General features: G+C 38.0%; 1 protein-coding gene across 1 annotated transcript in view; it reads right to left on the reverse strand.

The window, feature by feature from the left end:
• Nucleotides 1-2,092: 2,092 nt before the first annotated feature.
• Nucleotides 2,093-26,983, reverse strand: part of ABCB5 (ATP binding cassette subfamily B member 5) — a 139,424-nt gene continuing 114,533 nt past the window's right edge. Inside the window, exons 24-28 of the mRNA XM_058724866.1 lie at nt 18,801-18,957; nt 15,925-16,122; nt 11,140-11,346; nt 4,603-4,749; nt 2,093-3,066 (exon numbers count right to left, since the gene is read on the reverse strand). Coding sequence (XP_058580849.1) covers nt 2,869-3,066; nt 4,603-4,749; nt 11,140-11,346; nt 15,925-16,122; nt 18,801-18,957 — 907 coding nt within the window. The 3' untranslated portion in view covers nt 2,093-2,868. The remainder of the gene's footprint in view (nt 3,067-4,602; nt 4,750-11,139; nt 11,347-15,924; nt 16,123-18,800; nt 18,958-26,983) is intronic.

Consider the following 26,983-nt stretch of genomic DNA (forward strand, 5'->3'; position numbering starts at 1 on the left):
AGGGGGGTGGGTGGTTGTTGAAGTTGGGGTGGCTGTGGCAATTTCTTAAAATAAGATAATTTTGCCGAATAGATGGATTCTTCCTTTTATGAACGATTTTTCTGTAGCATTTTACCCATAGTAGAACTTTCTTCAAAATTGGAGTCAGGGGCACCTGGGTGGCTCAATCGGTTGAGCGTCTAACTCTTGATTTTGACACGGGTCATGATCCAGGGGTTGTGGGATCGAACCCCACATAAGGCTACAACCATGTTGTAGATAGATGTTCTTGTCATCCAGGCTTTGCCGTTCTACTTACAGAGCACAAGCAGAGTAGATTTAACATAATTCTTAAGGGCCCTAGGATTTTCAGAATGCGAAATGAACATTCACCTTAAAACTTAGTCACCTATTAGCTTCATTAGCTCTAATAAGAGTCAGTCTGTGAAGCCAGACACTGACTTCTCTCTAGCTATGAAAGTCCTAGATGGCATCTTCTTTCAATATAAGGCTGTTTCATCTACATTGAAAATCTTTTGTTTAGTAGACCTTGTCATTAATGAACTTGGCTACATCTTCTGGAGAATTTGCTGCACCTTCTACATCAGCACTTGCTGCTTCACCTTGCACTTTTATGTTATGGAGATGGCTTCTTTCCTTAAACCTCATGAACCGATCTCTGCTAGCTTCAGACCTTTCTTCTGCAGCTTCCTCACCTCTCAGACTTCACAGAATTGAAGAGAGTTAGTAACTTGCTCTGGATTAGGCTTTGGTTTAAGGGAATGTTGTAGCTGGTGTGATCTTCTATCCAGGACACTAAAATTTCCTCCCGAAGGCTATTTTACTCTCTTATCATTTGTGTGTTCATTGGAGTAGCACTTTTAATTTCCTTTGAGGACTTTTCCTTTACATTCCTAACTTGACTTTGTGGTGCAAGAGGCCTAGCTTTTGGCCTCTGTTAGCTTTCGACATGTCTTCTTCACTAGGCTTAATTTTTTCTAGCTTTTGGTTTAAAGTAAGACACGTGTGACTTTTCCTTTCACTTGAACACTTATGGCCATTGTGGGGTTACTGGCCTAATTTCAATATTGTGTCTCAGGGAATAGGGAGGCCAGAGGAGAGGGAAAATGATGGGGGAATGGCTAGTAGGTGAAGCAGTGAGAACACACACACACCACTTATCAAATAAATTCACCGTCTTAATGGGTGCAGTTTGTGGTGACCTGAAACAATTGCAATGGCAACATCAAAGATCAGTGATCACAGATTACCATAACAAATACAAGAATAATAATGAGAAAGTTTGGAATGTTGTGAGAATTAAAAAGATGTGACCCAGAGACATGAAGTGAGTAAATGCTATTCACAAAATAGCACTGATAGACTTACTAAATGCCGGGGTTGCCACAGATCTTCATTTGGTAAAAAATGCAGTATCGAGGGGTGCCTGGCTAGCTTAGCCAGTACAGCATATTCTTGATATCAGGGTTGTGGGTTCAGGCCCCATGCTGGGCGTGGAGCATAGTTTAGAAAAATACAATATTGAAGTGCAATAAAGCAAAACACTATAAAATGAGGTATGCCCATATTTGCTAATCTAGGAGGGATTACGGAATTAGAGCCTGAGGTTCTCCTGCTCTGAGGCTTTTAAGCATATCCATATGGTACTGCCCTTTTCCTCCTGCCCACTCTACTCTGGAAACAGAAACCACTAAGAGTTCTATATCCATGTATAATAGCAAAGTAGCCACAAGGCTTTCAGTGCTAATGCTTCTAAACAATACATCTGTCCCCAACCCCCCACTCCTATTTTTATTTTCCACTTAAAACAAAGAGGCATAATACACAAATGGTTTCAGTTTTTTTTTTTTATAATACTTCTGATCATTGGCATTGTGTACTTTAGAGAAGGTGGCTGTGTCAATAAATGGAAGAAAATACAATTAAAAATAGAGATAAAATCACTAGATGAAATTACATATTTAAGTAAAGAGAAAATGTGACTCAGTTTACCAATACTGTTATTTACACTTAACTTTTAGATAATACATACATTACATAAAATGAAGTACATATAAAATTTAAATTACTTGATTGAATAGAAAATGGCTTTTAAATTTTTCACCCATAATAAAACTAGCTTTTATTTTAATAAGTGGTCATACACTGGTATGCCTATAATTTATTCTGCAAAACTCAAAGCTTGGAATAATGAAATCTTCAGAATGGATCATGTGAAGCATTTCACTTACTGGCAAACTAGAAGATAACTACCTAATCCTGCTGGGAATTTTACATTGTAGTCCTTCTTATCCCCCTAACAAAGGGATATAATGGAGTTTTGGGAAACAGTGGATATTCATTAAGAGAAACATTGAGAGAGAGATTATGAGAGAAAGTCCTATGGTTTGGAGAACAGGACTCACTCAAAGTACTTTGATATGTGCTGCAAAATGCTGAAAGTTCCAAATTATAATCATTCTCTCTACAATGTCTGGCCCAATGACATCTTTCTCTTTACTAAAATCTTTCAATTTAAGTTAACTGGATAATTTTTTCCTTCTTGGAATATATTCCCAGTTTTATAGTAGAAGTTGATAGGAAAATAGGTTGATTTTGCAGAAAACTGTTTTATAAGCAAATGTGACAGAACATTTTTATAAAGGAGGGTTGCAGGCGTTATCTCACTTACGTGAGTTTAGCAAATTTTTGTTTCCTTTAAAAAATCTGAAGAGAAGATGGTGTGTACACAGAACATGTCTGTACTTGAATAACATGATTCTAGTTATTGATACATGTAATAAAAGAGATCAAAGCATGCCAAATAATTACTAAGTATTCTTTCTTTGCATTACACAAAGATCAAAATATATGCTAATTCTAACAGTATCACTGCACTGACTGTGCATTTACTAATTTAAAATATATATCTCGATTTCTCAGGAGCTCTTGATGAGTTCCCTGTTCCTTTATTTTTCCATTTTGCAGAACTACTATCAAATCTGCATTCTGTATTGTGGACAGTCTGTGAGCAACCACTAGGCAAGTCCTCCCCTGGCTGGCCTTATCAAGGGCGTGCTGAACCACCTAGAAGAGAAAAGGGCCCATGATTGCTAGCTTGAGTTAGATGCTAATATACTTATCCAAATCAAATTGATAAAGGTAATCTAATAACATTCTTTCTGTATTTGCTTATCCCCAAGGAAAACTGCCCAGCTCTGTGAAATATTCACCGTATTCAATAGGAATCTAGCAAAAGTAACCACAGACACATTAAGACTTTTAACTAGAAAAGCTTTTGTGATAATGAATAAAAATGAGATGGTTGTTTATATATATGTAAGCAGTTCTAAACTCAGAGTCAGAAAGTAGTATTTCTAAACCTAAGCAGAATGCCTAACTTACTTCATTTCTTCTCATAGCATTCATTTATTTTAGTAGAATTTAGCTAGAAAACTGTCCTAGCAAAAATCTCAGATGCAATGGGTTATAATGTTGTATAGAGGAAATAGGAGTGGAGGGTGAAAACCAAAATTTGTTGAACAAATTAAACAAATTTGTTCAAAATTTGTTGAACATACAAAATGTTCATTCCAGTGATGGATATCTCACTTAAATCCTTGCAATAACTCTATAAGGTGGGTTATTTATTTATTTTTTTTCATTTTTCTGATAAATAAACTGAGATTCCAAAAGTCCAGGTCACTTGACCAAGGTTACACTGCTAGTAACTGATAAATCCAGGATTACAACTCAGGCATGTCTGATTCTAAAAATCATGTTTTTCTCTTTCATAACAGACTGTTTCCTTAGAAATCAAGGATAATCATTTGTAAATAGCAATCATGTGGTGGTCAACCACATGAGCTCTTAGATCAGACATCCTCTCTTAAAATTCAGAGAAGTTACTTAACTTTTCTAAGCCTTACTGAGCTAGCCTATCAAATGAGCATGCTAATAAAATAAGCTAATTCATTAAGTTGTGAGGATTGAGATAATAGCATATAATGGACACTTGGTAAATATTAAAGATTGTCATTCATTCAACCAGTGTTCATTTAACAAGTAAGTGCCTAGTATGTGCAAGAAACTACTAGAGGACAAGGACATAGCAAAATTAAACATCTGAAGGAGCCTGCAGTGTAGGTCTATTGTCACGTGTCTCTTGGCTTTCTTGTTTCCTTCTCAAATGTAACTAATAGTCTATTAAAGATGGACTAACTATAGGTTCTGACACTGCAGTGTAGATTACTCTTTTATGCATGCAGATTGCCTTATGAATTTGTTTGGTATCATAAGAATAATAATAATAAAATAGGAAGATTATTTTTCTTGGGCTTTTACCTTGACTGGAGAAACATTTCAAGAATTGGGCCTTTTTGCTAAACCAATTCAAGTGAGAAAACCTTTGTAGAACATGAGCTGCCCTATGTCCCAACTCTTTCCCACCTCCCCACCAGCGTCTAACTTTTTTTTAAAGGCCAAAACCTTAATTAGAATTCGTGACCTATGACTACAGTTCTCTCCAGGTTTTTCTCTCCTCAAGCTGACCTTGATTTCTTCCACAGTACTCCACTCTCTTATTTGATATTATACTCTGAGATGAAATAAAGAGAATGTTACCTTTGCACTCTCATTATCAAGGGCTGAAGTGGCCTCGTCCAACAATAAAATTTTTGGTTTCCGGAGAAGAGCCCTTGCAATAGCTAGCCTTTGTTTCTGGCCTCCAGAAAGCTGTGTTCCTTTTAGTCCAATGTGTGTGTTGTATTTCTATTACAGGAACATGCAATTAAGAAAGCAAGGCTTGGTTGTTTAAATTAGCATGGCGACTGTGGGCGAGAACCATCTAAATATTTCAAATTTTGCTTCTCTTAAAAATTTGTGTCCCAACAAGTTCTGAAATCTATTCTTGGCCTTTGTTGCAAATAAATGCTAAACCAGCAGTAAGCACTACCATCTCATTTACATATCTAATCTGATCGCAAACAGCAGACCTTTGCCATCATGCTTCTACAAAGGAATTGTTCGAATTAAAGCATAAGAAAAAAATTATTGGCAAAAAAAGTTCTCAGTAAACACAAATCTTTTCCATTAAATTACATTACCTTCTATTTTCAGGTCAAAACAATTAAAGGAAATCACTGGGTTTCCTCACACTGCCTCTTGCCAAACATCTATGGGCACATCTCTCCAGGTACTGGGATGCTGTTCTCAATGGTACAGGTAACTTCCTGACAATAAATAAAGCTGATGTCTGGAGACAGTCTGTTCACCTTTTCAGGCCATAATAGTGACATCTGGCACTCCCAATGTTTCTACAGCCCTCCTATTTACTAATGTCCTCTTCTCCAGTGTTTTCCTCCATAGAAGGATAAAGAAACTAGGGGAGGAGTATCCTGAGGCTGTTGTAGTCTGCTAAATGATGACTGGCAGTTCAGTTGGTGCAAGCAGGCTCCCGATTGCTTTTTAGATTGTCTCATTGACTCTACTTCCCTCCGAGGTTTCACACTGCTTTCTACTAGCTCTTGCTAGTTGTCTAACAAATATATACTACTGGTATCCAGGCAAAAATGTGTGGATGGATCTGCCCTACTGGAAAAGCAAGGCTAATTATACAACTTTCTTTTTTTTTTTTAATTTTTTAAAAGTTTATTTATTTTGAGAGACACAGAGATGGAGTAAGTGGGAGAGGAGCAGAGAGAGGGGGAGAGATAGAATCCCAAGCATGCTCTGCACTGTCAGCATAGAGCCCCATGTGGGGCTTGAATTCAGGAAACTGTGAGATCATGACCTGAGCCAAAACCACTGGATGCTTAACCAACTGAACCACCCTGGCGCCCCTAATTATACAACCTTCTAAAGGTGGATCCTGTAGCAGCATCATTGAAAACATGCAGCATGTGATTAATATGCTATTCATTTTGTCTTAGTGCCTTAGAGAAGCTTGGATTAACTGCCTTTCCCTCCATATCTGACTGCCTTCAAGGGGTACCATTTGGGCGGAGTGGGTATTGGGAGAGCCTGTGACACAGCTTTATGATAAATGTGTCTACTTCACCTCAAAGTTCATTTTTCAATTTAAAATGTGATTTTTTGCTTCATATAAAACAATGGGTGTCTCAATTACCACAGCCCAGTAAAAGTGTCTTTTCTGAAGTGAATGCTGCCCAAAGAAAACAGACTTTATCATTTCTGTAATTTTATTTAGGACTGTCAGCAGGCTGGGACTCTTCCCTCTAAAATGCATTTTAGGGCCGCCTGGGTGGTTCAGTTGGTTATGCGTCCGACTCTCTATCTCAGCTCAGGTCATGATCTCATGGTTCCTGAGATTGAGCCCTGTATTGGACAGTGTGGAGCCTGCTTAGGATTCTCTTTCACTCTCTCCCTCTCTGCCCCTTCCCCACTCACATGCATACACACACTCTCTCAAAATAAATGAATAAATATTAAAAATTCACTTTATGAAATTTGGAACCATAGGGCAGGATAACAGATAAATCTATGTCATTCATTTCCATACACCACATAGTTCCCATCCAAATTAGAGAATCCAATCCTAAACCAAAAACGGAGAGAGGATTGGGTGGGAATGATAATGGTTTGTAGCTCTTTCTGCCAGTCTCGCTTAAATTGTACATAGATTCTTCTTGTGTAGCTAAAGAAGACACAATACTAGCTTAGAGGTCACTTTGCATTTCTTGGCCTTCTCTGGATTGCAGGAAGATATTAGTCTCAAGAATGAATTGGATTAAAATTAAATTCAGATGGTTTTGTCCATCTTTAAGTAGAACAGATTATAAATGGGGGTATACACATGGTCTCACTACCAACCTAAAAACATTTTCAGATACTTAAAGTGGAGGTTTTTATTTTTTAATGAAGAACTATAGACTTCTATTCTCCCGTTTAAACTGAAAATCTCAATCAATTTTTTGGCAATCAGTGGGATGAATGGTGAGTGTCCTGGAATATTCAACCTGTTTATGAGATGCTCAAGGAACAATGGCTCCTTCATAAGAACCTGGGGCTAAAAGCCAGTTGGATCCCGGAGAGAATATCCAAAAGGAGTCTGACCCTAAACCAACTACATTCTAGAGAATCCCTGCAGGCTCTTGGGAGGAACTTCAGGGTGATTTCAGTGGTTGAAATCTTACCCAAGGAGTCACGATGTGATTTGACTGAGAGCTGCAGCTACACTCGGTGTGTTTCTCAGAGGATCCCTAAGACCAAGGTGGGGTTGCTTCAACTCCCCTCCTAGGCCAATATTTCCAAATTTCTGTAGGTCATCTCCATGGCATATAGAATAGACGTGTTACCCTTAGCACACTCCAAACTGACTTGCTGTTTGCCCTCCTAGGTTGAGTTGCCAGACAGGTCCACAATCCTTTACTAGAACTTTCTCTCTCTCTCTCTCTCTCCCCACCCAATGTGGCGCTCAAACTCACAACCCTGAAATCAAGAGTCACATGCTCTACCAACTGAGCCATCCAGCCCCTGTTTGTTTAACATTAGAAAAAAATATACCATAAATTGTATATACTATGTATTATATATATTTAACACGTGACATGTATTAACACCCCCAGAAATGTCTGGGGAAGCAAGTGGTAATCAAATATATGAGTATTTATGCAGAAATATTGGATTATTCATTCTAAGTAGGATTAATAAAGGCTACATATAGCCTCACATCATTTTGGCCATCAAATATGCAAAATTTGTGTGTCAGGCATGGAGTTTAAGAGCTTTTGGAAATTGGAACTGGGGAAAAGAAAATGTGGACTTGCATTGTTCTCATCCAGAATGTTGTAAAGCACCAGGACTTGTACTTTTAATGCCAGTCTCTGCCATACCTCAAAGGCCACAATGGCTTCTGGATGAGCAAACAAAAGGCTGAGATCAGCAGCAATTTTTTTTTTTCTTTAAAATCTGATCATGGGGGCACCCGGGTGGCTCAGTCGGTTGAGCGTCCGACTTCAGCCCGGGTCATGATCTCGCGGTCCGTGAGTTTGAGCCCCGCGTGGGGCTCTGGGCTGATGGCTCAGAGCCTGGAGCCTGCTTCCGATTCTGTCTCCCTCTCTCTCTGCCCCTCCCCCGTTCACGCTCTGTCTCTCTCTGTCTCAAAAATAAATACACGTTAAAAAATAAATAAGTAAATAAAATCTGATCATGTTATTTCTTTGCCTAAAAATGTCTAGTGGTTTCCTATTTCCAATAAGACAGAGTCCAAACTTCTTAGCTTGGTATATCAGATTTTAAATTTCTTTCCCTCCAAACACCTAAAACTGTTTTATGTGTATATGTTTCCACGAGCTTATTCTGTCTTCTAAGAATGCATTTGTCCCTTCTCAGCCTGGTGAATTCCTCTCATTCTTCAAAACCCAGTTTGTTTGTTTGTTTTTAATGTTTATTTATTTTTGAGAGAAAGAGCACGAGTGGGGGAGGGGTGGGGGCGGGGAGTGGGGGGAGACACAGAATCCGAAGCAGGCTTCAGGCTTTGAGCTGTCAGCCCAGAGTCTGACACAGGGCTTGGAACCTATGAACCGTGAGATCGTGACCTGAGCCAAAGTCAGATGCTTCACCGACTGAGCCACCCAGGCACCCTTTCAAAAACCAGTTAAAAAAATTTTTTTTCAACGTTTTTTATTTATTTTTGGGACAGAAAGAGACAGAGCATGAACGGGGGAGGGGCAGAGAGAGAGGGAGACACAGAATCGGAAACAGGCTCCAGCCTCCGAGCCATCAGCCCAGAGCCTGACGCGGGGCTCGAACTCACAGACCGCGAGATCGTGACCTGGCTGAAGTCGGATGCTTAACCGACTGCGCCACCCAGGCGCCCCTCAAAACCCAGTTTAAAACAGCATCTTCTGTATGGTTTTCTCTGAGCTCCTAGAGACTCTGTCATTCCTTCTTTTGTACTCTCATCATATGCTCTGTTTTTATTCCAGCAGGCTGTCCAGTGTATCATACATTTTCTCACCCAGTTTCCACAATCCTCAGCCAAGTCTTGGCAATTCTACCCTTACAGTATCTTTTAAATCCTGTTCCTTGCTTTATTTCACTTTATAATTACTAATTCAGGCATTCATAACACTGGAAATAGCTCCTACGTGGTCTCCCAACTCCCTGTATTTTCTTCACTACAAATGATCATTTACATTACTGCTGGATATAATGTCCAATGCCCTATCTCAAAAAGATATTTTGGTACCATGGCTCTACTTTTTTTTTTTTGGAGTAACAGTGATAAGTAAAGTTAAAATTAAAAACACTGAGGGGTGCCTAGGTGGGTCAGTTAAGTGTCTGACTTTTGATTTTGGCTCAGGTCATGATCTCATGTTCATGGAATTGTGTCCTGTGTTGGGCTCCACACTGACAGTGCAGAGCCTGCTTGGAATTCTCTCTCTTCCTCTCCCTCTGTCCGCTGCTTGCATTCTCTCTCTCTCTCAAAACAAATAAATAAACATAAAAAAAACCCAAAACAGTGAGAAACTAGTTATTCTTTCTTTTAGGAAATAATATCATCTTGGTTCTCAAAGTTTTTTACTGTAAAAAGTTAGCACACTGAATCTCTGAAATATGTAGTTTTGGGTAAATGTGGGAACTAACACAACAAAAATAATGAAAGATAATAAACAGTTTAAGAATAAAAGTCAAATGGTTTAAATATAAAATGGTTAACATTTTACCACACATAAATTTAAGAAACAAACCTATCAGGATTATGGGGATAACAATCTGACCACAAATTGACAATACAGCGAATGCCTTGGTTAAAAAGGAGAATTACCACAGAAAGATACTCATAGGGTCACAATATTTATAAAAATACATCAATCCTTTCATTATAGTTAGTACTGTAGAATCTTACTGGAGCAGGAGAAATTGTATTATTTATGGCCCCTTTCTAGTTATAGGCACCATTTAGTGTGGACAGGAGATGGTGAGGGAAGATCTACTTTTCCTCATCCTCAGAGAGTATGGTGACCATTACCCTTCCCCAAAGAACAGGATACTAGATTGTTTAATGTTTATTAAACTTAGGCATTCCCTTTTAAGGTGAGCTAGAAAATAACGTTGTAGAAGTTTGTTTCTAGTTAAAAGAAGGTATGTATATTTTAATTTAATTTTGTTTTTGTAAGCATGTATGCAGGTATAAACATTCAGATATTGTAAGCACTTTAAGTTACAATTACTCATCTCTATTCACGACTTCTGGATTTGTATTAATGCTTGCCATACTAAAGCTCTCTCTACAGTTAGCCAAGATTTTAACTTTCCTGTGTCAGCTGTCACAGAGAAGTGACATTGTGTTTGTCATTTCAGAGAAGTGACAAAAATGGCAGGCAAGGACTTAACATTCTAGTGGGGAAAGAGGACACTAAAATAAGTCTATAATCCCTCAGGGTAACTTTAGATTGTGATAAGCACCCTGAAGACTATATGGTATGTGATGGGAGTGGTGGGGACACTTTTCATAAGGTGGCCAGGGAGAGTCTCTGCAAAGATGGCATTTCAGAGAGCTTGAAAGTTAAGGAGAGAGCTCTGCAAAGAGCCAGAGGAAGGGAGGTTACAGCAAGTACAAATGTCCTGAGGTAGGGAAAAACTTGGTGTGCTTCTGAGACAGAAAAGAGGACAGTGTGCCTGGAGCACAATGAACACGTGGAAGGAGATGGAGAGGCGAGCAGGACCACGTCACAGAAGGCCTTGCCAGCTACGTAAGAAATTTGGACTTTATTCTAAGTGCAAAGGGATGCCATTAGGAAGTTTTAAACAGGAAGGGACAGAATCTGATTTATGTTTTTAAAGGGTCCCCCTAGGTACTATGAGGAAGAAGAATTATGATGCGGCAGACTGGAAGCAGGAAGACAGATTAAGATGCTGCATAATCAGAGTGGGGGGATGATGGTGGTGTAGACCTAAGTAGAGTGTATATGGATAGAAGGTAAGCAATCAAAATAAGAAAACGAATTCGGTGAATATTAATACAGTTTGGTCTTGGAAAACTTGGTCACAGAAAAATCTCAATCTTCACTTTTTATGCATAATTTGATTAGATACTGGCAATAAATAAATTGTATAATTCAAGGAGCACATAAAGACAACCACTTAGGCTTACTTGGCAGTTTTGTAATTCAAGATTTCAGATATTTTTCTTACCGCAGGGAGACCCTCAATAAAAGAGTGGATATTTGCTGCATTTGCTACTTCTTTTATTTCATCGAATGGCACAACACGGCTGTTATCACCATAGGCAATGTTCTCAGCAATGCTACGGTTGAAGAGTACGGGCTCTTGAGACACAATGGCTATTTGGGAACGGAGCCACTGTACACTCAGTTCCTTTGCATCCACACCATCAAATAGCTGCCAAAAGCAGAATGGAGAGTGGCATGTGAAGATCCAACAACTGTATTCTGTTGCAGTTCACTGTATTCAGACAAGTACAAATTATAACAAGAAAAATAGGAATTCAAGGTATTTCACAGTAAAATGCTACCCAAGGACGGATCATAAATCATATGCTGTATAGAAGCATAGTGTAACTGCCTAAAATGCCAGCTCCTAAACTTATTTGACATTGCTGTGAATGGCCACATATTCTAGAGACTTGCCTGGAGTCTAGAGTCAAGGCTGGTGCTCTGTGCTGAAGTCTGATGGAAAACGAGCAACCTCCACTGTAATAGGACCCCACTTTATTAAAGCCCAGAGAGAGAAGGTAGGGACCTATACAGTAGTTTGCATGTAGGTGTATGTCATTTTGTACATAGCTGTACTTATTCACATGAACATATAATAACACTCAACCGACATTTGATAAGCATATCTACTAGCTGATGTGGACTCTTCAAGTGCCAGGGAAATAGTGGTAAGCAAGACAAAGCTCTTGCCCTCCTGCAGCTTACATTCTAGTGGAGACAGACAGACAGACAATAAACATACTAAAAAATAATCAACTCAGAAAAAGAAAGTGTCATGAAAACTGAATAATGGGATAGGGACTGACTGAGGATGTGGGGACAGTGTGGGAAGCAGGTGGGTGGATGCATTATTTTCTACAGAGTAATCTAAGAAGGCTTACCTAGGGAAGTAGCATTTAGATTGAGACATGAGTGATAAGAAGGAGTCCACAAAGAGGTTAAAGCAAGAAAATTCCAAGCAGGGGAACAGCGAGAACAAAGGCTGTAAGTGAGTTTAATTTTTTTTTTTTTAATGTTTATTTATTTTTGAGACAGAGAGAGACAGAGCGTGAGTGCAGGAAGGGCAGAGAGAGAGGGAGACACAGAATCTGAAGCAGGCTCCAGGCTCTAAGTCGTCAGCACAGAGCCCAGTGCAGGGCTCAAACCCACAAACTGTGAGATCATGGCCTGAGCTGAAGTTGGATGCTCAGCCAACTGAGCCACCCAGGTGCCCCACTAAGTGAGTTTAAAGAACACTAAGAAGCCAGTGAGACTGACACATAGTATACAATGAGGTGGGGAGTGATAGGGGAGTTTAGTGAGAGAGGGAGGGGCCAGATCATGGGATGGACTCCATTTTATACAAACCGCAGGAGGAAATCATTGGAGGGTTTAAAGGAGAGGGTGTGCTATGCTATGTGCAAATAGATGACTGTTACCTATTGTGGGACTCACTGTTAACTCATTGTTATCACTGGTAATAGGGAGCCATTCTGGACCATTTTATTTTGCAAATTGTTATTAAGAATCTGTGATGGGAAAAAAAACCCAACCCTGTAAATTGGAGGAGAATGAGGACTAATATGACATCCTTTGACTTTTGGGGATTAGAAGAGGAGGCAGAACAGGAAGTCTGTGTGTGTGTGTGTGTGTGTGTGTGTGTGTGTGTGTGGCGGGGGATGGGGGGTGGATGTGGTGGTTGTTGTGTTGCTGGGAAAGGATAATTGAAAACCTGAAAATATGGAGAGTAAGAAAGGCACTAGTGAGAATAAGTCACCGAATGCTAAGGATGAAGAGGTTGCATTTTTTTGAAAACAGGACGCAGGACTTAATGGAACTGATTCAGATAAGCCCTAACCATGCATAAAGTTTTGAGAGGTGGGCGGTAGAAAAGGCCGGTGGGAATAGCAGGAAGCCTGAATCAGCTGGCAGAGGAAACTTATCTCTGTTTTAAACCAGAATGGTATAAAAAGAGCCCAGGTATGGATATTAGACCCCTCCTCCAACACCTGTATTCTAGAAGAATTCTATGCCTTGTAAGATCAAAATTCCTGTTTTCTTTTTTAAAAATTTCTAATTTGTAAACTTTTAATTTTTTAATTTTCATTTTAATGTTTATTTATTTATTTTGGGAGAGAGAGAGAGAGAGAGATGGAGAGGGGCAGAGAGAGAGGGAGAGAGAGAGAATCCCAAGCAGGCTTTGCACTGTTAGCGCAGACACGGGGCAGAAACGCACAGTGAGATTGTGACCTGAGCTGAATAGACTTTTAAAAAATTTTTTTGAGTATTAGTTTCAGGTGTACAGCATAGTGATTTAACTTCTCATACATTATGCTATGCTCACCACAAGTGTTACTACCATCTGTCACCATTCAAGGCTATTGCAGTATTTCTGGCCATATTCCCTACGCTGTGCCCCTTATTCTTATGACTTACTCATTCTACAACTGGAAGCATCTCCCACTCCCCCCTTTATGCATTCTTCCCATCCCCCCTTTCCCTCTGGCTACCACCAGTTTGTTCCTCTGTATTTATAAGTCTAATTCTGCTTTATTTTGTTTATTCATTTGTTTTGTTTTTTAGATTCCACATATTCCACATATGTATTTATCTTTTACAGTCTGACTTATTTCATTTAGCATATTATCTTTTAGGTCCATCCATGTTGTCACAAATGGCAAGACCTCATCCTTTTTTATGGTTCAGTAATATTCCATCACATATATATATCTTTCATATACATATATTCCATTATATATATATATATATATATCACATATATATTCCTTATACATTTGTCTATCAGTAGACACTTGGGTTGCTTCCATATCTTGGTGCTGTAAATAATGCAGCAATAAACATAGGGGTGCATATATTTTTTGAATCAGTGTTTTCATTTTCTTTGGGTAAATTTCAGTAATGGAATTATTGGACCATATGGTATTTGTATATATAATTTTTTGAGGAACCTCCCTACTGTTTTCCACAGCTGCTATATCAATTTAAATCCCTACCAATAGGTCATGAGGGTTCATTTTTCTCCACATCCTTGCCAACATTTGTTATTTCTTATCTTTTTTTAAATGTTTATTTATTTTTGAGAGAGAGAGAGAGAGAGAGAGCATGAGCGGGAGAGAGCATGAGGGGGACAGGGACAGAGGATGCAAAGTGGGCTCTGCACTGACAGAAGAGAGCCCAACACAGGACCTGAATTCATGAACCATGAAATCATGACCTGAGCTGAAGTCGGACGCTCAGCTGACTGAGCCACCCAGGTACCCCTAATTCTTGTCTTTTTGATTCAGGTCATTCTGACAGGTATAAGGTAATATCTCATTGTGGTTTTGATTTGCATTTCCCTAATGATTAGTGATGCTGAGCATCTGTCCATGTGTCTCCTGGCCATCTGTATGTCTTCTTTGGGAAAATATCTCTTTAGGTCCTCTGCCCATTTTTAAATTGATTTTTTTTTTTTTTTGGTGTTGAATTGTAGAGTTTCTTTCTACATTTTGAATATTAACCCTTTATCAGATATATCATTTGAAAGTATCTTCTCTCACTTAGTAGATTTCTTTTTTGTTTTGTTGATGTTTCCCTTCACTATGAAAAAGGTTATTTTGATATAGTCCCAATAGCTTATTTTTGCTTTTGTTTCCTTTACCTTAGGAGACCTACTTAGAAAAATGTTGCTATAGCCAATGTCAGAGAAATTACTGCCTGTGTTCTCTTCTAGGACTGCTAGGTTTCAGGTCTCATGTGTATGTCTTTAATCTATTTTAAGTTGTTTTGTGTATGATGTTAGAAAGTAGTCCAATTTCATCCTTTTACATGTAACTGTCCAGTTTTCCTAGCACTAGTAATTGAAGAGACTGTCTTTACCCTATTATATATTCTTGCCTCCTTCATCAAAAATTGACTGTATAAGTGTGGCTTTATTTCCGTACTCTGTATTATGTTCCATTGGGCAATGTGTCTGTTTTTGTGCCAGTACCATACTGTTTTGATTACTACAGCTTTGTAATATAACTTGAAGTCTGGAATTGTGATGTCTCCAGCTTTGCTTTTCTTTTTCAAGATTGTTTTGGCTATTCAGGGTCTTTTGTGGTTCCATAAAAATTTTAGAATTGTTTGTTCTAGTTCTGTGAAAAATGCTGTTGGTATTTTGATAGGGACTGAATTAAATCTGTAGATTGTGGAGTTCCTGGGTGGCTCAACTGGTTAAGCGTCCAACTTTGGCCCAGGTCATGGTTCCATGCTTTGTGGGTTTGAGCCCCATGTTGGGCTCTGTGCTGACAGCTTGGGGCCTGGAGCCTGCTTCACATTTTGTGTCTTCTTCTCTCTCTGCCTCTCCCCTGCTTGTGCTCTATCTTACTGTCTCCCAAAAAATAAAATAAACATTAAAAAAATGAAAAAAAATTTGTAGATTGTTCTGGGTAGTGTAGACATTTTAACAATATGTGTTCTTCCAATCCATGAGCGTGGAATATCTTTCCATTTGTATCATCTTCAGTTTAAGATCAAAATTTCTGCCACTATCACGACAGAAGAATCTTTGAGTCTTTATATTTTCTATTTAGCCTCAAAGTCTTATCCATCATTTTTGTTACTGGCTTGCTTGTCTGATTAGTTAAGGGAGAGATTTTTTTTTTTTTAAACTACTGTCCTGTTTGCCCTATTCAAACCAGTAAGGATGATTAAGCCCAAGGGAATGTTTAAGAATAGCACCACCAAAAACGAAATAAGCTGTATTTAAAATCAGTCTTACCACTTGTCCTTTCATAGGGTCATAAAATCTCTGCAGAAGGTGGACAGAAGTGCTTTTTCCACAGCCACTGCTTCCAACAAATGCTACTGTCTTTCCTTTCTCAATACTTAGGGATAAGCCACAAAGGATGAGAACATCCTGGCGACATGGATAGGAAAAAGAGACCTCTCGAAACTCTATATTCCCTTCACATGTATCCTGGAAAAGAAAGTTAGCAGGGTTTAGAATGATGACTTAAAAAGATTGTAACACATTATAGCACACTGGCCGAGTGTTTTCTGAAAATTATGCATGTTTCCACATCATTTTATTTTAAATGGTATTCCTATTGAAGAGCTACTGACTGCATGATTGTTTCTTTCACTTTTGTATGGATCTTTATATCTGTACTTCTTGTCTTCATTACCGGACTTCACCAGCTTCCTAAAAAGCACTGGTTTCCTCTGGCTTCACTACCTAGACATAGTCTAATCTGCAGATTCACTGTTTGACAAAATAATTACATATGTATACATAATATATACATATATGTATATGTATATACATATATGTATATATATGTATGTATATATATATATATATACACATATATTTATATTTATATATGTATATATGTATATATGTATATATTTATATATACATAAATTTAGTTTGTGTTTTACAGACCTTTATCACTTAATTCATAATAGCTGGGATCCTCATAAACTATATGTACAAATGTTATTTTTGTAAGTTGGACCATGTTTTACAGTTAATATACATTATACTTTGAATTGGGTTTTTGTTTTTGACTGGTTATTATTTGACAGTGATGCCTAAAAGCTTATTTATTTTTCTCTATATGCTTTGATATTTTAGGGGTTGATAATTTGTAAACCAATACTTCTATATACCAGGGATGTTTATAAAAGACTTTCCAGAACTATCACTAAATGATTAACTTTCCCTTTATATATTTGGTTCATAGAATCTAGGTTCTTTTTGAACTTTATGTTTGCCCTAAATCAATTACATTTTAAATAGGTTTAATAGTCATGCTCAGCATATTCTGAGTGCAGCATACAGGTAGAAGGCAGAGGTAGGTGGAGGACAGGGGCATCAAAAAATGTTTGAAAATGATATTCTATTGTCAAAGAACTGTTAGGAGATATGGCAAAAAGTTAAGTGCAGTAGTAGTAATAGCTTATTTTTAGCTTATTCAGTGCTTTCTGTTTTGCCCCAAAATGAATATTGTTTATGCAATAATGTTTGACAAAATAAACCCAGAAATTGAGAATAATGAAGAGTGTATTATTTTGTGTATGTTCTGTGCCTTTGGGAAAGGCATAGAGATATTCTACACTTCTAGACTTTAATACATTTTAAAATTTATTCTTACTATTTTAAACACTTTATTATGGAAAATTTCAAACAACTGAAAAAGTAGAGGGAATAATGTAATGAATGTAATGAACTGTCTCCCAGCTTCAATAATTTCTGACATTTGCCAGTTTTGTTTTAGTAGGCTTTAATTTTTAAAAGCACAGTGAGTGAAATTTAGAAGTATCTGTATATTAAATAAAATGAAGATTAAGTAAATTAATTTTACAGTCTTTATTAGAAACGTTTCCATATTCCATGCCATGTAATGTAGTTCTAGGAAGACATTTATCAGTGAGATACTCAAATCCTCTACTGTAAGGTTCTGAAAGAAATGAGTAACAATGTTATTATCCATCTAAATCCTAAAATTAAAAAGAAGTTTTCTACAACCTTTACTTTCCAAAAGACAAGTATGAAATCTTATTTTGACTGTGATGCATCGTTGAGCATTCTATTTTGAGAATTTCAAGATCTTTTTATTTCTTTAGCTAATGACTGGCATTGGCATCCCTTTTAATAATTATGTAGCTTTAGTAGTAATGTACTATTTTAAGCTATCATATGTAAAATCGACTGTTAAAATTCGAGTGGGAAATATTTTTAAATGAAAAATTTCTTTTAAGTATATACCTAATGGCTATTCTTACTTTTAAATTTAAAATGTCTAGGGGGTGCGTGGGTGGCTCAGTCAGTTAAGCGTCCAACTTCAGCTCAGGTCAGGATCTCACTGTGGGTTCGAGCCCCGCGTCGGACTCAGTGCTGACAGCTCAAAGCCTGGAGCCTGCTTCAGATTCTGTGTCCCCCTCTCTCTCTGCCCCTCCCCTAGTCGTGCTCACTCCCTCTCTCAAAAATAAATGTTAAAAAAATTAAAATGTCTAGAAAAATCTTAAAGTTGAATTATATAAATATATGATATGTATTTAATATATAAGATACTATTAAGAGGCTTGTTTTGAAATTATATAATCTCACTATTATTTCTCTTTTAATATTCATGGTCTTTTAAAGTTTGTGGCTAAATATGTGTGTCTGTGTATATATGAATTTAATAAATATACTTCCTTTATTTCCCTCTTCTGTTTGCATATGTAAACTATAAAATATGGGGTCTGAACCAGGAGGCATTGTTCACTTTGTATATATTATCAGAGAAAAAAACGAATTAACTCTACTGCAAATCTTCATCCAAGACTAAAGCTTCTGTTGTCTAAATAAAATTAAATATATGTTAATTCTTTGTTCAAGAACATTCTCAAGGCATCAAGCAAATAAACCAGAAGTATGTATTTTTCAATATAAAATATGTAGAGGTTTCAGTAGCAGAGGTAAAAATTTGCTTAAGACAAAACCCCCTTTTTCCCTTTGTAGCTATAACAGTTACTTTATACAAGTTTTTAATTCTTTATAGCACGATCTTTTGAAAAGTTATCACATAATGCCTTCATTTAAGTCTCTAGAGAGCATGCATACAGATAATTAATAATGTAGATATTTAAAATCATAGTTGTGCTTACTGGTGTTTTCCCTTCTTGACTATAGCTGTCTATAGTTGGTTTCTTTTCCAACAAAGCAAACAGATGTGCAGCCCCAGATTTGGCTCTTGAATATTCAGGTACCAAAACAAGTGTTTCTCCAATGGCCATAGCTCCATATGCAATTGCAGTAAAAACTCTGTCAAAAGATAAAACATTTGAATCTTAGGTCCATTTTCAAACAATAGGACTCTAAAAAATAAAGGAAAAATTAGGCACAGGAATATAACCTTTTGGTCCAGACAATACCACTAATGCTAGAGCCCCAACCATGATATGTCTTTTATAATTTTCTACCAGACAGTGATCATCTGTAGCGTACATCAAAATAACCTTTGGAGCTCAGGTAATCTTAAAAATTTCTCTTCCTATTAGAGACCACGATCAAAGGCCCTAACAAGTAAATATAAAACTTTCTAGTCACTTTGATACAAGGCTTACTTGCTTGGAGATTTGACAGAGAATTCAACTGACAATGGGAAGAATGAGTCTGCAGTAATGAGATCTGAATTATATGAATGTTTTTTTCCCTTTTTTTTTCTTTTTTTGCATATAATGTAGTTAGAACAGATAATTGATGTCAGATGATTGGTTATCTGCCTGAAGTACTACATGGTTTAAAGAGAGCAAAGAATGGAGACTGCACTTTTTAAGGTCCTCAAAACAAAATAGGACTAAAATATACCTTAGCAAACCTGGATGAAGAGCTTTGATCTTTTAGGTATGCTATACAGATTATGATCTGTTTTAATTATAAAATAGCAAGTATGAAAATGATGTCTGGAAGCATACAGAATACTCACAGATATGTGGCATATCATGTGGCCATGGTTAAATATTTTTCTATGTTCATTTTAGCCATGAAAACATTTTACTATAATAAAAAATAACGTATCTCCATAGCAGAACTAAAGGTATAATTCAGCTAAGACTGGACAAGTTCTAGTGGCTTTATTTATTTATTTATTTATTTATTTATTTATTATTGAAGGGTAGTTAACATATTATTATATGTTACATTAGTTAGGTGTACAGCATAGTGATTCAACATTTATATACATTATAAAATGATCAGTATGTTATCTGTCACCATATAAAGTTATTATGTTATTGACTTTATTCCTTATGCTGTACTTTACATCTCTGTGACTCATTTATATTATAATAACTAGAAGGGTATATCTCATAATCACCTTCCACTTCTTTTGCCCATCCCCCTACCCCTCTCCCCTCACTGGTAAGTAAAAGGACATCACGGAACCCACTTGCTTATTTGCTATGCTGGATCATAGCAAGGTAAACATGTTCTGATCTCCTTGTGAATTTCTCTGGTGGATGTTGATGAACTTTCTTCAGTGACCTAGAACTCAGATCCTGAATCTTGTTGCCTTTGAAAGGTCAAGCACAGTATAAAATATAAAAACAACCAGTTTACTTGGATGCTTATTGTTCTGTGATGTCAAGGCATTTCTAGTACTAATGTTTACAGAAATTGTTTAAAGCTCAAAATGCCATTCAAAATACTCACTAAATATCAGAAGTGATTACTGAGTTTAGGTAACCCATCAGAGTTTTTGTTTTTGTTTTTTGTTTTTTTAATTTTGAGAGAGAGAGAGAGAGAGAAAATGCCTGTGTGTGTGAGTGGGGGAGGGGCAGAGAGCGATAGGGAGAGAGAGAATCCTAAGCAGTCTCCGCACCATCAGCATGGAGCCCGACTCAGAGGCCATTCCTATGAACTGTGAAATCACAACCTGATCTGAAATCAACAAGAATCTGACATTTAACCAACTCAACCACCACTCAACCTCCCCCACATTTAGACTTTCTAATGGGAGCTGATCCCACTGTCTCAAAATACATCCCTAAGGGGTGTCTTTGGGGATGAGGTGAAATTTTCCATTGTCTTCAGGGAGAGAGTTGACTCCAATGAAGAGAGTTGCTCAACACACCCTGACCTCCTCCTGGCTGGCTCACCAAAAAGGTGTTACAGGGTGGAGTGGGGAGACCTGGGCCCTGAGGCCTCCACCCAGCCTGTTCCAAGGATGTTCCTGGCAACTCTGGGTCTCATTGCAAGAAAGAATTCAAGGTCGGACCAGACACAGTGGATGCGTGGTAGAAGCAGGAACATTTATTAAAGTGAAAATACGCTCTGTGAGAGTGGGATGGCTCAAGGGAGAGCTGCACCTTGTTTTTGTTTTTTTAATGCAAGGAAAAATCTGAGTCAGACTTAAGTCTTAATCTGATGCAAGAGTCAGCAGGTGAGATGGAAAGATCATTGGATTGAGTCAGGAGACCTGGATTCTAATCCCAAAGAGATAGAGGCTTCTCAGAACAATACAGAAAATATTTCAGACATGGCAAAATATCTACCTGTCCTAAAATTTCCACCAAAAAAGTCACTTTAAGCATTAGGGATAAATATAAACAGGGCAATGTCTTTGTTACATCCCTCTTACAATGGAAGTTACTGAGATGGGGAGAAGGGCATTCCATTCAGAACTTTTATCTGTGAGAGATATACGACCTGAGGGATGCGCAGTAGAGGAAGGAAAATTTCAGTCGAAAAGGGAGGGAGAGTACCAGCTAAAAGCCCTGATGCTGTCTTTCTTAATGGAGGGGAGGATAACTCCAGATAGGGGTTGATGTTAATGAGGATTATACAGAGGAACCTAATTTTGTGGTGATGGAACTCTTACCATCAATCAGGGTGAGTCAGGGACATTCATCTATTTTTTCCCCAGGTGGGTTCTGTATAAAGATAGGCCAATGCTGGTCTGCCACAGAAGATGCCTTAGCTGACTATGGCCCAATTAGCTAGAATGAACTAACCTGCAGTTCAACTCTACTCAAAATGTATTTATTGCACAACTTTTTGCACAATTTATTGTAACTCTCTGGGTTGGCTAGGGTTGAGTGAGAAGAATATTGAGCAGGAAGAGGTCTGGGAAGGATTTTCAGGGGCTGGGCTTCTGCTTCCTTAGTTTTATGGGTTCTCCTGGGTTCATGGGGCCAGTGACACTACATCCTCACTATAATGATTCTTTTAAGCATGTCCAAACAGTGGTGAAATCCCCTTGCCCATCATGGCTGCTGAAATCAAATTGGAATTTTACAAAGATCCTTTGTCTAGGAATAACACAAAAAAGTATAGAAATGATTAATCCTAATTTTAACACAACTGATCCAAATAGGAATACCCTGCATAGTTACTAGCTCTAATCTGTTTCCCCTTAATCTTGCTTCCATACCCAGTTTGTATACCTTTGGTGACTTACTCTAATAGGAAGTATACTAGGAGGTTCAGAGCCTGGGCTCTGAAGTCAGACCAGCAGGACTGCATCCAAACTCTACTGTTTATTTATTAGCTGTGACCTTGGGCATGTTCTCTGTGCTTCTGTTTCCTTATTGGCAAACAGGAGATAATAGGGCTAGCTACATCTTACAGCATTGTTGTGAGAATTAAATACATTAATAATATAAGATGCTTAGTGAAGTGCTCAACAAATGTTTAAATCATTATTATTCCTCTCACAGAATTGAAAGTTAATGGGACACTTTCGGTTGAAAATCAGCTCTCACACTTCTATAGAGATACATTAGCACACCAGCACAACTTCTAAAGTCCTCGCTCAGTAAGTTTCTTCTTTTTTACTGGAAAGCAGAGTATTTTTCCTCACAGATGTGGCCATTATCATTATACCCACACTCATAACTCTTTTCCCCTAACATCCATATAACACTCCAAAGATCCTTTTCTTCTGACCCTAAATCCCTTCTTCAACACATGGGAGATAGAAAAATACACAACTTATATTCATTTGGCACTCTGGGTTTTAGAAAATGTTTTCATATACTTGTTACCACTTCATCACCTAGGAGATAAATAGGGCAGGAACTCTTATCACTTCTTAACAAATGAGGAGACTCTCGCTCAGAGAAATTAAACAATTTGTCCAGGATCACTTAGTTATAAAACTGTAGGGCTGGGACTGGAACCTCCTTATTCACTGTACTTTCCCTTACCTGGTGTTTGTTCCAGTGGAAAGCTGGCCCGAACTGTCTTTCCCTGCATATTGGGGCTCGTTACCACTTGTATCCCATTTCAGAATCTTCAGAGGGTCCTAGATATCAAACCTGCCTTGATTTGTCTCCTTTAGATACCTTCAGTGGTTGATCCCTCTATCTACTCTCCTTATCTTGTCTTCTTCTCTTCTGGATAATCCCTGGGGAGGAGCCTGGTACAAGTTGGGTGGCTGCCACAGCAATAACACTGAGAGAAGACTTTCCTGTTTTCCTTGTTTTGGTTAATTAAGGCTGCTCTCCTACCCAATTATAATGATGACACACACAGTTCTTCCATGGCTATTTGGTCTACCTGAGTAAAGATGGTGGTGGAGGTCTGGCTTGCTTCCTTCTATCCCTTAGTATTTCAAGATATCAACTAACTACTAATATTCATTGAAAACCCATCTATGTTGCTCTTTTGGCCAATAGTCACATTTAATATTCAAAGTTCAAAGGATTACTTGTCAAAAACTTTATTTGGCCTTTTGGAGGATTAGGCCACAACACAAAAAATACCTGGCTCTGCTTCTCAGCAAGTTTTCAAAGCTGTGGTTTTTATTATCACTGTACTTAAAGTTACCATGCCCATCTGCTTCCTGCTAATATGTAGAGCAAAGAAGGAGGAAACAGATATAGAGGGAAGTTCTGAAGTGAAGGTATGGAAAGTTACAGAAACCCTCTGCTGGACACTAAAAGTTTCTGAGCTATATTGCAAAGGGCAAGTCAGCTAGAAACAAACCTAAAGGTGCTAATGGAAAGTCAGACAGGAGAAAATAAACTTATTTTGTATTTCTCAAAATGTACACATTTATAGTGAAGTAAATTTAAAGTGTTGCCATGGTTAACAGGCAGAAGGGGAGAATTTTACTACACATATGTGTGTGAAAACCTAAACAAGAGATTTTCCAAATGCCTACACAGTGCTACAAGGCAGCAGAATGAAAATGCTCTCACCTTTTTAAAAATGCTTATCGGGCGCCTGGGTGGCGCAGTCGGTTAAGCGTCCGACTTCAGCCAGGTCACGATCTCGCGGTCCGTGAGTTCGAGCCCCGCGTCAGGCTCTGGGCTGATGGCTCGGAGCCTGGAGCCTGTTTCCGATTCTGTGTCTCCCTCTCTCTCTGCCCCTCCCCCGTTCATGCTCTGTCTCTCTCTGTCCCAAAAATAAAAAAAAAAAAAAAAAAAACGTTGAAAAAAAAATGCTTATCTCAGAGAAACGTTTACAGTAACCGAGATGGAGGAAGACAGCTTCTACCATAAGAATTGTATGTTGCCTTCTTTTAAGAGGAAAAAGCTAACGCTTATAGTAGCCTTGCTGATAGACTAATATTATGAGCACATCAAAAGGATTTTGCTGTTAACAATTATCCATTTTCCTTTAAAGGGCTCACTGTCATTTCTGACAGAGACAGCTCACCCATTCCTGTAGCTATAAATCATGAAGATACATTCACATTTATTGGCTGAATAACATATCTTTATTTTTTAAACAATAAACTAAAATATGACTTCACTAACTTTTATATAATTCTAGAAAAGTTTCTGGTAGTGGCCAATAGAAAACCCCATGGTTTTAAGCAGGTAAGGAGAGCAGCCTGGGATTTAGTCCCTATGCTCGTATTTCTTAAAGTGTGGTCCTCAACTTCTGTGCCTCAGAATAATCTGGGATGTTTCCTAAAATGTAGTTTCCTGGCCCTATATCAAATCTACAAATCTCTGGGTTAAGTTTGTGAGGGGAGATGCGGGTATCTGCATTTTTAACCAGCTTCTTGACTGGTGAGCTAGGAAACCACTGATTACAGAACACACAAAGTTCTTTTCACCTAAGGAGGTTCTAGGAGGAGGAGGTTTTCTTTGTAAACTTCTTCCATTCAGTTAGTTGATTAGATAGAAAGCTGTCTGTCACCCTAGATTCTGAAAGGCATAGAGTCTACTAGGCCAGGTATAATTCAGTGTGTCTAAAGGACACTTGTCACATATTCATGGTAGTTGGGGGCCACAATGGGTCTTTAAGAAGGCTGGAGACTTTGGTGTTGATGGCAAATCTCATCTATTCACATTTTGCATTGACCGGTATCCATATTTCCCAGATGCTCTCCTTTGTCCATACTATAAAAGTATGGATATCCCTACTTTGCCTGTAGTCTGGTTGAATGAAACTGAAATGAAAAATGATACCAGTGACCCTAGCTCAGATAGCTCCCTATTTCTTCCTTTCCTCAGGAAGAGAGGAATACCAATTCGATACTGTTCATTAACCACTGCCCTTATGTTAATAGTCCAACATAAGTTCTGACAGCTAAAAATGTCTCCATGGTTCCAGAAATGACCGTTTTTAATGAATTTAATGAAAAGAGATTCAGGAAGTGTGATAGGTTAGTAGTAGGAGGAGTTTTTGTATTGGAGCCTTTTGATTCCCCTCTATTTCAGAGTCATAAAATAACATTAAGCAAGTTACTTGTTCCATTTACGTTAGGAAACAGCCCAGCTCTGGGTATTCACATGTTGGAAAACTAAAGAAGAATAAAAAAAAAAGTTTATAGGAGATTCTACGAACTTTTCCTACAGAATTAGTAATAATAATGATCATAATGAGAATAACAATAAAAAATGTCTGCTAAGTAAAGCCTGTGGCATCTTGAATTGTGATTTTGGGCATGTTAGCTAACTGTTGTCTTGAGGCTTAATGTTCCCCATCTGTAAACTGGGAATCATACTGTACATAGTAGTTGAGAGGATTAAGCAGTTAATATATGACAAATCACTAATATTGAGTAAGGACTCAGTCAAGATTTGCTGTTATAGTGATTATTGTATGAAACAGAATGATGTCAATTGCAGGCATGACTATATTTAACATGATTTTGAGGCTGCATCATTCTTCAGCTAAGAAAATTCTTTGCTTATTTTTAACCTAAACAAATCTCAGTAAAGAAGTGGACTCCCAATTACAACCATCCTATTTTTATATAAAAGGTTGTCCTTGACTTAGACCCAGTCCTTCTGCCAAAGCAGCTGGTATTAGATGTATCAATGTAGAAGGGAAGAAAAATAGAAAAATCTGTGAAAAACAGGAGTAATATATTGACTCTGGAAGCACATTTCCAGGAAAACCTGGACTGCCTAATTATGCACCAATCCAAATTTTCCTCTTTATTTTTTTATTTGTATTTTTTTAATGTTTATTTATTTTTGAGAGAGAGAGGGAGAGACAGAGCATGAGTGGGGGAGGGGCAGAGCATAAAGGAGACACAGAATCTGAAGCAGGCTCCAGGCTCTGAGCTGTCAGCACAGAGCCCAACGCAGGGCTCGAACCCATGAACCACGAGATCATGACCTGAGCTGAAGTTGGACCCTTAACTGACTGAACCACCCAGGCACCCCCTCTTTATTTTTGATTCATTTATTTATTCAATAAATATTTACTGCATGCCTACGACATGCCAAGCTCTTGTTTTTGGCTCTAGGGAAATATTAATGACCAAAACAGGCTAAGCCCTGCCCCACAGAGCTTACAGTCTGTGCACTCAATACAGCAACAGAAAAGATCAATTCATGTAGTGATAAGTGCTATCACTAAATAAAACATGGTAATGGGATATAGAGTGATAAGGCAGATGGGTAAAGAGACTACTTAACAAAAGTCTCTCCAGGGAGTGGACTTACCAGCAGAGGGCAGGGTGGTGACAAAGAGGCAGCCTGGCAAAGACCTGGGGAATGAACATTTCAGGAAGAGGGAAAACCAAGTACACACACTGAGATGGGAGTTCTAGGGGCAGAAATGGCAAGTGTGTGCCATTTGCAACGATGTGGATGGAACTGGAATATATTGTGCTAAGCAAAATAAGTCAATCAGAGAAAGACAAATACTATATGATTTCATTCATATGTGGAATTTGAGAAACAAAACAGATGAACATATGCGGGGGGGGGGAGAAAAAAGAAAAAAGAGAGAGGGAAAGAAACCACAAGAGAATCTTAAAGATTGTTAAGAATTCTTAAAGAACAAACTGAGGGTTGATCGCAGTAGGGAGGTGGGGGATGGGCTAGATGGATAATGGGCTAGATGGATGGAGGGCACTTGTGGGTTTTTTTTTTTTTTT

Source organism: Neofelis nebulosa, chromosome 4 (genome assembly GCF_028018385.1).
Source record: "Neofelis nebulosa isolate mNeoNeb1 chromosome 4, mNeoNeb1.pri, whole genome shotgun sequence".
Taxonomy (NCBI): Eukaryota; Metazoa; Chordata; class Mammalia; order Carnivora; family Felidae; genus Neofelis; species Neofelis nebulosa.